At 38.1% G+C, this 10,692-nt stretch overlaps 1 protein-coding gene across 1 annotated transcript; it reads left to right on the top strand.

Annotated features, from left to right (window-relative positions):
* Window positions 1-291: 291 nt before the first annotated feature.
* On the top strand, window positions 292-9,675 carry LOC126779038 (uncharacterized). Its single transcript, XM_050502787.1, has 11 exons — window positions 292-344; window positions 596-790; window positions 2,042-2,183; window positions 2,494-2,628; window positions 3,343-3,547; window positions 4,305-4,473; window positions 5,063-5,211; window positions 5,582-6,528; window positions 7,543-8,057; window positions 8,793-8,912; window positions 9,552-9,675. The coding sequence occupies exons 2-11, from the start codon at window positions 612-614 to the stop codon at window positions 9,673-9,675; spliced, it is 2,685 nt and encodes an 894-aa protein (XP_050358744.1). The 5' UTR covers window positions 292-344; window positions 596-611.
* The last annotated feature ends 1,017 nt before the right edge of the window (window positions 9,676-10,692 follow it).

Here is a 10,692-nt window from a genome sequence, read left to right on the forward strand (position 1 = left end):
ATGTGTTACCAAGTTCGAACGTTATTTGACATCTTTTGAAATATCAAAAATTCTTCACTCATATACAGAGGTTTTAGAAGATTTCATATTTGTTATTCAACAATTGTATCGTGACTAATGATATTTACACATTAAGAAGACAATATTATATAAATGTAAATGTAATATACTCTTTTATAACAACTTTTTACACAAACTTTGTTATATTTTCTCTATTTATAACATATAAATGAATTTTATAAAAATATTCAACGCAGTTTATCAATTAAATAAATAATTTTATCATAGACCTTGTCAATGACATTCAATGTTCGTCATACCACCCCATATTATGCGCATATCAGGTATTGGAACGTGAAAAAAAATCCCACCCTAATGACTCGGTTGTTGACCTTACCCCTGTCAAATCGCGGAAATTGGTTAAAAACGAATTGTTTTTATTATTTTGTAATTATTTTATTAAATTAAACTCCCACCAACAGGGGCTGTGAAACTAATGTGATAAAACAACTTTCGCGTGTATTCAGTGATTAATATTACAAATAATTCAATAACTTTCTGATTTTTTAGAAGTAATTTTTTACGTTTTTATTAGTGTTAATTAGATAAAAATGGAACATAACGAGGAATATCACGATCCGGATTATCCTGAGACGTTAACTAATATTAAAGAGGAGGCGCCAATCCTTTCCGAAGAGGAGAAAATTGTAAAAATCAAACAAATAATTCACCGCGAATTCAAGAATGAATTAAACATAAGAGAAAATGAAGTAACACTTATAGATCAAAGGTTAGTTTATTTTAAGCTTATAATATATGTTATTAACCCAATTCTATATACATAAACTGTTTAGGAGAAAAAAAAATCGATATATACATACTAACATGTGACTGTACGAAAACATGTGTTGTTTTTATATATACTTTTATTAATTTTAACTTTACAATAAATACTGGCTATGCCCCGTCTTTGCTTGCGTTCTATTAGTAGTACATGTCTATTTTATATGCTCCATAAAGTACACTAAATATGATAAGTTTGGATTTGGTTAACATTTACGATTGCTTATCCATTACTAAGGGATGTAACAAGACCTTATATAGCCTATAATTCTCCTAAATAAATAAGGATTAGCACAATTTTTAATAATATCTACAAATTTCAATTTAAGTATATGAAACATAAGATTATACTTAAAAACTTCTCTATGCAATCTTTTATTAAATATATTGATGTACATTTTAATAAGCTTACTCCACAATGCTGGCCCAGCACAGGTTGGTTACATATGTACCAGACCGACTCAGGCAGGTTTCCTCATGTTTTTGTTTCACCTTTGATCACTTGCACCTGAGTTTTAATCTGTAATCTTTAGGCCAAATGTATTGTATACAATGGACCATATTGATTCAGGTAATGAATCGTAGAAACAATTTTACAAGTATATATGTGCCAAAAGTAGAAACTTCAAAGTACTATATTTTATATATCACACAGTATATATATATCCGAATAAAGAAATAAACATGCATATCTCTTTTAGTCTAGTGCTATATTCAGGCTAGCAATCTAATAAATTCTATTGACTTGAATAATTTCTTTAAAGAAAATCCATATGACTAAATATAATATAACAATCTGAAATATACATCAGGTGGCCCATATGATCGTCTGCCTTCCACTCTAAAAAAAAATTTATACAAAACTAGATATAGTTGTGTAACTGTGACTGTTTATGAGAGTGGGGTTGTAGATAAAAGTTGAAATTTTTATTAAATATAGAAGCATTAAAAATACTTATTTAGGGTAAAAAAACAACTACAGGTTCGCTAACAAATACATCTGACTTGAAAAGATTTGGTAGTAAACACTCAACGGTTTTTTAGTATCTCAAAAAAGAAGCTCCACACATTTGAAGAGAGACTTCACAAGAAGTGAAGACCTTTGTCCAGGAGTAGAACATTTAGAACCTGTTACTGTTTACTTAACTCTGGCAATTGCCTCTTACATATATATAAGATATATTTATCTTCATTCCAGAATGACCACCGCTAGAAGATATCTACACCAAGTTCGATACTCGCTAGTAAATAATTACTATAGGGATCAAAAGTTACAACTCAGTGGCAGTCAAATTGAAGACGAGGTGGCCGCACAGACTGAACCCAGAGCTAGATCGGAAGTAAGTTTTAAAAATGGTATTCATAAATAGTTTAACCAAAACCAGTGCAAATAACTACCATCAGTTCAGCAAAAAAATTTGTAAAATAGTATTTAAGCAAAATAATCAAGCTTAAGCTACTAAAACAAATCATTTATTTTGATAGAACTAATATATATATTTGGTACATTTAAGAAGTAATTGAGTCCATGAGATTGACTGCCTTGGTGAATTTCATTGTAAGGAAGATGAATTTCATCAGGGCTAGTTTTTAATTCTGTTATACTTCCCTTGTACATGGTCCAGATGTTAATCTGCCTATTTTCTTCAGGTATCGTCAATACTCCGTGAGAGTCAACGTCGTCTTCATCCGTCAGTTCGTAAGCTAGTCGGCAAACAAACAGTCGATTTAGAAGAAATATTCAGGTCGAGGGAGCCCAGGAACAAAGCGAGGAAGGATTATTCTGTGAGTATTGATTATTTTGGGAGTTGCCCAAAAAAACCTAATGTTTTATATTATAAAGAAATAGAAAAATAGCTTTAAAATAGCCACCCTATTTCTTTATAATATAAAACATTAGGTTTTTATATAATATAAAACTTTAGAAATTGCATTTTTATGCTATTTTTTCTGAGTTATGAAAATATGTATGACGAAATGCAGGAAAGGTAGGCTTTTTAGAAGGCGGCCGAGCTCAATAGTGGGATATTTGAAGGCAGTTACTTGTTTTGTTTTACAATTTATGAGCACTGGGTGCAATTACGAGTCACTTTTTACAAGAGACACACTTGGCACTAGTACACCGTAGAATATTGAGGCATTGGTAGAGCTTTGTGCAAGCTCGTCTGGGTAGGTACCACCCCCTCATCAGATATTCTACCGCAAAACAGCAGTACTTATTATTGTTGTGTTCCGGTTTGAAGTTTGAGTGACCCAGAGTAATTACAGGCACAAGGGACATAAAATCTTAGTTCCCAAGGTTGGTGGCGCATTGGCTATGTAAGCGATGGTTGACATTTCTTACAATGCCAATGTCTAAGGGCGTTTGGTGACCACTTACCATCAGGTGGCCCATATGCTCGTCCGTCTTCCTATTTTATAAAAAAAAAAAATTTTTTTTAAACACCTTTAAAAATGGTTAAATAGATAAAAAAAATGATTTAGCTTAATTTATTTCAGGCGATGGTTCAAACGAAAAACATCACAATATCAGCTGATTCAACAATATCATTGCGGCCCAGCATAGAGAAGATGGAAGAAGAAGAGCCGTGCTCCAGTAGACCTAAGAAGATACCACGACAGATTGACCCCAAGGTCAACAACGTGGTCACGTTTGACGAAATCACAAGAAATAAAAAGAAACACAGATATAGAATTATTATAGGTGAGATTTTTTTAAGGGCATTTCTAAGATGTACTTTAATTCAAGTTAAGTATATATTTGACTTGGATGCGGGCAGCGCAAGATCGGCCAACGTGGAAATCCTTGGGGGAGGCCTTTGTCCAGCAGTGGACGTCTTTCGGCTGGTGATGATGATGATGATGATGATATATTTGACGAGTTAACATCGGTTTGTAATGAGGATTCTTTAAAAGACATTACAATAAATATTATCCATTCCAATAGTAAGATAAGAAAAAAAAAAATAAACAACTTCGACCTTGAATTGAGATGATATTATTGGTCGAGATTTAAACGTAAAGATGGCGTTTTGAATGTCAGCGAAGTTGTTGCAAAATTAAAAATTTAACTACTAGTTAAGTGGAATATTTTTCTATTATAAACGATGTCGTGAGCTATTTTATTGTTTTTTTTTTTTTTTTTTTTTTATTGAATAAGTAGGCGGACGAACTTTTCGGCCACCTGATGGTAAATCACCATGCCCATAGACATTGTAAGAAATGTCAACCATCGCCTACATCGCCAATGCGCAACCAACCTCGGGAACTAGGATGTTACGTCCCTCGTGCAATCATACTTTTTTTTAACGCTGGAAAAATGCATTACGCGTTTCTCCCACGGGAACAGTACGGTTTGTGGGGGTCGACGGTGTCCAAGGCGCCGAGTGCGACCCGAACGGTGCGGTTTGGCGAATATCTATCAGCAAATACGTGAGTCTCAGAGCGGTGCCCGTCGGCAGGCAACACGTCGAAGTACGCGCCGCCCGCGTCGCGCGCGGACCGCTCGACGCACAAGTGGCTGCTGTACGTGCGCGGGCCGCCCGCGCGCGCAGACGTGTCGCGCGTGCTGCGCGCCGTGTCCGTGCAGCTGCACCACTCGTACGCGCCGCACCACACCGTGCACATCGAGTGAGTCGCCGCGGGACCGTTCCCAGCGGGAATGTTTTTTATTTTTACAATTTATTAGATGGCCCAGTGGTAAGAACGCGTGAATCTTAACCGATGATCGTGGGTTCGAGCCCGGGCGAGCACCACTGAATTTTCATGTGCTTAATTTGTCATTATAATTCATCTGGTGCTTTACGGTGAAGGAAAACATCGTGAGGAGACCTGCACGTGTCTAATTTCACTGAAATTCTGCCACATGTGTATTCGACCGACCCGCACTGGAGCAGCGTGGTGGAATAAGCTCCAAACCTTCTCATCAAAAAGGGAGAGGAGGCCTTAGCCCAGCAGTGGGACATTCACAGGCTGTTGACATTTTTTTAATATATTTCACATCGAGGCGATCGATAGAGAATTTTAGTGAAATTAGACACACGCATTGATAATAACAAGTTCTAAGTAAATCGATTACACAATAAAGAATATTTGCTTGCCCGGGTTTGAACCCACAATCGTCGGTTATTATATTCACGTGCTCCTACCACTGGGCCATCTCGGCCATGTCAACAAACGGAAGTGACCTAACTAAAAGGGATGACCACGCCGCGGCCAGCAAGCCGCCGTTCCAGGTGTCGCGGCGCGGCTGGGGCGAGTTCCCGGCGCGCGTGACGCTGCACTTCGCGCTGCCCGACCGGAACCGGCCCGCCACGCTCACGCACACCATCAAGCTGGACCGCCACTACACCGGCCTGCAGACCCTCGGTCGGTACCCGACGTCGCTAAACCCTCTATAGTCATCCTGAAACCCAGGGGTAACCTAGACCAACCAAACTGCAGACTGGCCAGGGGTCTCATGATGAGCAGTCACGTTTGCCCATAGACGGAAGTTTTCTCGACGCAACACTTCTGTAATAAGGCTCTAAGATGGTTCAGTGTAAAGAATCGATCATAATTGAGATATTCTGCCACATGCGTCACTAACCCGCTCTGGAGCAGCTTTGTGGAATAAGCTCCAGTTCTTGTCCATAAAAGGAGGCGAGGCTTTTGCCCAGCAATGGGGCATTTATGTGCTGCTACTTTACTTAATAATCAATTATAGCCATTATTTTTATGAAATCATATTAATTTTTAGGCGCCGAAACGGTAGCGGACGTTTGGTTATACAGTACGCAAGAAATGCTAGAATTTGAATACAAAGCTGACGAGGAACAGATGACTCTAAAACCGGCAGAGGAAATAAAGCAAGAGGAACCTCCTGAGGCCAAATGCGATCCGAGTGAAACGAAAGTAGAACAGAACGACAGCTGGCTCGATTTCTTCTCAAAAGACACGACAGAAGTCAACGTGGACGAAATGTTCGTTAAGAACATCAAAACGGAACCAGAAGACAACCAAAGCAATGAAATCAATGAAACTGAACACATAACGGAAGTAAACGATGATAAACACATAACAGCTAATGGTGATCACGACCAAGTTAGCAATATACATGTAAAGTTAGAAGATCCCCCAACAGAAAACAATAAACCTAAGAAGCGAATAATGAAATACATGGATCCATCAACTAGAAAAATATATTATCTAGAAATGGATAGGAATCTAGATTTGAGTAAAGTACAGGAAATAATTATTAATTCTCAAGGTGATACGCAAACAGCTAAAATAAGTCCGATCAAAACGAACGGTTTGAAACATGTAAGAAATAAGAAACCAGTTTCACTATTGAAGCCCGAGATCAAGAATCTACTTAAGAGAGATGTAGAATCTGAAAAGATTCAACGTAGAAACGAATTGAATCATATTGAAAACGATCATTGTTATCTAGCGACTAATTGGAGAGCGTTCGATAAAAAATGTAATGTAACGGATGAAATGAACGGTGTGTCCCTTTGTGATAATCTTAAAACCGTTATAAAAAAGTTTACGTGTACGCGTGTGATTGTTAGTTACTTGTTGAAGAATATACCGTTAATAAGTGAGGAAGCGAGGAATCCGGACTTCGTTCAGTGTCTGCCGTTCGTCGTGGAGAACGATGAGAAATATTGGAAGTTGGACTTCGCTAAACGGAGAAATATGGAGGTACCGTCATGTTTTATTAGGTTGTAAATGTTTTAAGTGATTATCTAATGGGATCGGGTGTGTGAATGATTATATTTTAATCATAATAATATCCTGGGACATTATTCACACACGGCCAACATATTCCCGAACTAAGCAAAGCTATTTTTCTTTTGTAAATAAATACTTATATAGATAATTACACCCAGACTCAGGACAAACAGACATGTGCATTCACACAAATGTCTGTCCTGGGTGGGAATCGAACCCACACCTTTGGCGTGAAAGGCAAGTATTTACCAACCAACCGACCCGCCATAAATGCTAAGATAACACTATTAAAGAGCGTTTTCCAAAATCACCGTTAGTCAAATTTACGCCTGCGTATATATTGATAAGTTGAAAATAATCACCAATCAATCAAAAACAATTCTCCCTTAAAGTCCATATGTTTAGTTAATCATTTATAAAGTTTACAATATATAAGAAATATGACGGCCATTCGAGGCACCTTTTGTAGTTATTTTAATTTATTTATAATTGAAACCACCTCATTAGTTGAGGAAACCTTTTTTTTTTATCGCTGGAAAAACGCATTACGCGTTTCCCCCACGGTGGTCTCCACGTACCCCCCAGAGGGGGGGTTTGTGGAGCTCGCCGGTGTCCAAGGCGTCTAGTGCGCCCCGAACATCGGAATACCCACTAAAAAACCAGCGGTACCCTTTCCATCTTAACGACGAGCGCCACGGGATCGCTTACGCATGCTACCGTGACGCTCTGACGGCCGGCCCACCTTAGTTGAGGAGACCTTAGCCCAGCTGTGGGATATTAATATTATAATTGAATGGTATTAAAAAACAAAAATTAAGGTCATCGTTGATCCACTTTTTTTAACCCATTAAACACATGGATTTTAATACTTAACTCCGCTCAAGTATCACTTCGTTTATAACACATATATATAAGCCTATATACTTATACTATCAAAATAATATATACGAGTATGTATGATAATTCCTATTACTCATTTTTCAGTGGTCTCGAGCGAAATTGATCAACAAAATGCTCGCAGAACGTTTCAAAACCGACCCGTCGAGCGTTTGGCGGACGAAGCAAATTTTAGTATATTCCAGATTACACGGCTACTATCCGGTTCTATCCGAAAATATCCAGAAGGAACCGGATATGGAAACAAATGAATGGTCGTCGTGGAACGATTTGGAAAACACGAGGCAAATAGAATCCAATATTCGCAAGTTATATCCGAACGCTTCGGACATCAGCAGCCTAACTTTGTTCGATAGTGAAAAATATGTCGATTGTAATTCTTCAGAAACACTCGACTTGTGCGATTCGGACGAAGAGATCGACGTCGTAAATATAGATGCGCCGGTAAAAGTGGAAAATGTTAAAACGGAAACGGAAGTCGCGTTGAAAACGTTACCAGTTGATAAGGATGAAAAATTAATGTTTTATTACATTGAAAAAATTTGTGCTGATATTGGAATTGAACTGCGGAATGAGAACATAGGGAGCGGATATAGTTATAGGTATGTTTTTTTTAAAATATTTATTATATGTAGGCTGACGGGCAAATGGGTCACTTGACATCACATCATGGTGAGTGGTCACAACCATCCATAAACATTGGCACTGTGAAATATTAATTAGTTTTAATATCACTAACGCGCCACCAACCTTGAGAACTAAGAAGTTATGTCCCTTGTGCCTGTAATTATACTGGCTCACTCATCCTTCAAAGTGAGTATCAATACATACATATATATATGTATATATATCGGGGTGGTATTGATTACGTGGGGCAACTCGTTATCGGAGCCGTTATCAGACATGTTGTAGGCGCAAAGTAAAAGTTCAGTCTCGTACAACTGTTTATTTGTTCACAAATTTAATCACAATATAACAATTAACCACGCCGATTAAAGTGGTTGGAAACGCAGCAAGTTCGATACAAGAAGACGACCGTTCACCCCGGAGTCCCTCTCCCAAGTCCCCTGCACGAGAGCGTTCAGCAAACCTCAAGTGTCCGATGTCAAACCATTAACAACTCATTATTCATTAACTCATCAGGTGGTCCATATGTTCGTCCACCTATCTATTCTATAAAAAAATAAAAAAAAGTCAAGTGGGCACTCCGAATTCCTGCATCGACCTTACTCGAGCGTACTACTTGACGTTTCCGAGAATCGCTTATAGACGACGTTGTACTTAAATTATGGTGCCTTATCTTTGATTCTGCGACATGTATATATTTTGTATTCCAGTGCGGTACACAAAGTGCTACTAACGGCTATGAAGTGCTTCGCCGAGGAGCTGATACGGTCGTCCTTAGCAGACCAGCTGTCACTATCCAATGACCCACAGTTACCTACTATTTGGACCGGGTGAGTATATTTATACGTCATATGGTACATTAATCAATAATATTTTCGTAAAATACATACATCGCAATTTTTTTATAGAATAGATAAGTGGACGAGCATATGAGTCACCTGATGGTAAGTGGTCACCGACGCCCATAGATATTGGTATTGTAAGAAATGTTAACCATCGCTTACATCACCAACGCGTCACCAACCTCGGGAACTAAGATGCTATGTCCCTCGTGCCTGCAATTACACTGGCTCACTCACCCCTCAAACCGGAACACAGCAATACCGAGTACTGCTGTTTGCGGGAGAATATCTGATGAGCGGGGGGGACCTACCCAGACGAGCTCGCACGAAGCTCTCCCACCAGTAAAATAATTAAGGCTCAATTGGCAAGAAGTCGGGTAATTTTATTTATACTCCCAAATGTAATACTTCGAAAGAAAGAAATATATTCAAACACAAGTCACAATGGAAACGGGAGCGGAGAAAACATACGAGTGTACTACTAGTAAAACATAAGAATTTTTTCCGCCCGGTGACGCCGGAGAGGCCAGCCCGGCCAACGGCAACTAGACAATTCGAAAAAAAAGCTTTGGTTTCGGTCGGTACTATGGTCTCCTGCGAAGTAGTAATACACGAGGGCGCCCGCAGGAGCCGCGCGCGCCCGGCGCTGCGCCCGCCGCACGTGTACCGCGCCGCCCGCGCCGCGCCGCGCGCGCGCCCGCTCGCCGCGCACGCGCTCGGCGCCGAGCGCCGCCACGCGCACGCGCTCTAATACACGCCTGCTTTTATATCCGACTGAAGTTTTATTTACCCCCACCCGCCACCTCCTTTTTTTGACGAGATAGATAATTTTCAGGATTTGATCGAAACGAGCCGAGATTTTTAAAATTTTACTTTTTAATATTTATTAAAAAAATTTTTTGATTAAAATATTTTTTTGTTTTCCAACTTCACCCAAAAACCCATTGTTTGTTATTGTTTACGTTATCGATGGTGCATTCCGATCAGATTTTGTCTAAAACGCTCAATTAAATTATTAGTAAAGTATGGTCGCCACGTGTATTTCTATTCTATGTTAACCTCTTGATTCGGAATGCATAATATAAATTCAAAAAGAATGTTAAGTGGTATTGTCATTAGGAAATTACAAATAGGAGAAAGAATAAATTAAAATAACATATTTATAAATAACGAAGCACTTTAGGCATTTATTAGACTCCGTATGTATTTGTTTACATTGTCGACGAGTCGATATTTTTTATCGAAAATAGGGACATTTTTTTAACTGATGCTGGCACACACGATTAATAATTATAGGTTATGAATGATAAAAACTAAGAAAATCTTATTATCTTCAGGATTTTAATGCGAATGCATAAATAATCATCACCGAGAAACTATATTTAGGGACAAAACCCACGTACTTATGCGTGCGATTCTTTTTTGCTATCGCTTTAACATGAAATAATACAACAATGCACTATTTTATAACGTACGTCCATCCATCACTTAGTTCATAGTTACAATTTTTTTTGACATTAAATTACAATTTCGCCTACACACTAAGGGAACTAATACTATAAAATTCTTAGTTCTTAATAATAATTGACAAAAATAAATATTTTGAAATAAAACATCTTTTCTTTTTAAATATTTTATTTTGTAACAGTTTTAATCCAATACAAGTATCGCTAAAATAACACGATTCAAAAAATCGTGCAAAATTCAAGAAATAATATTTTTACGAAAACAGGACACTTTTTTATATAACATGAATTAAAAAACTTTC

Source organism: Nymphalis io, chromosome 28 (genome assembly GCF_905147045.1).
Source record: "Nymphalis io chromosome 28, ilAglIoxx1.1, whole genome shotgun sequence".
In the NCBI taxonomy this organism is placed as follows: domain Eukaryota; kingdom Metazoa; phylum Arthropoda; class Insecta; order Lepidoptera; family Nymphalidae; genus Nymphalis; species Nymphalis io.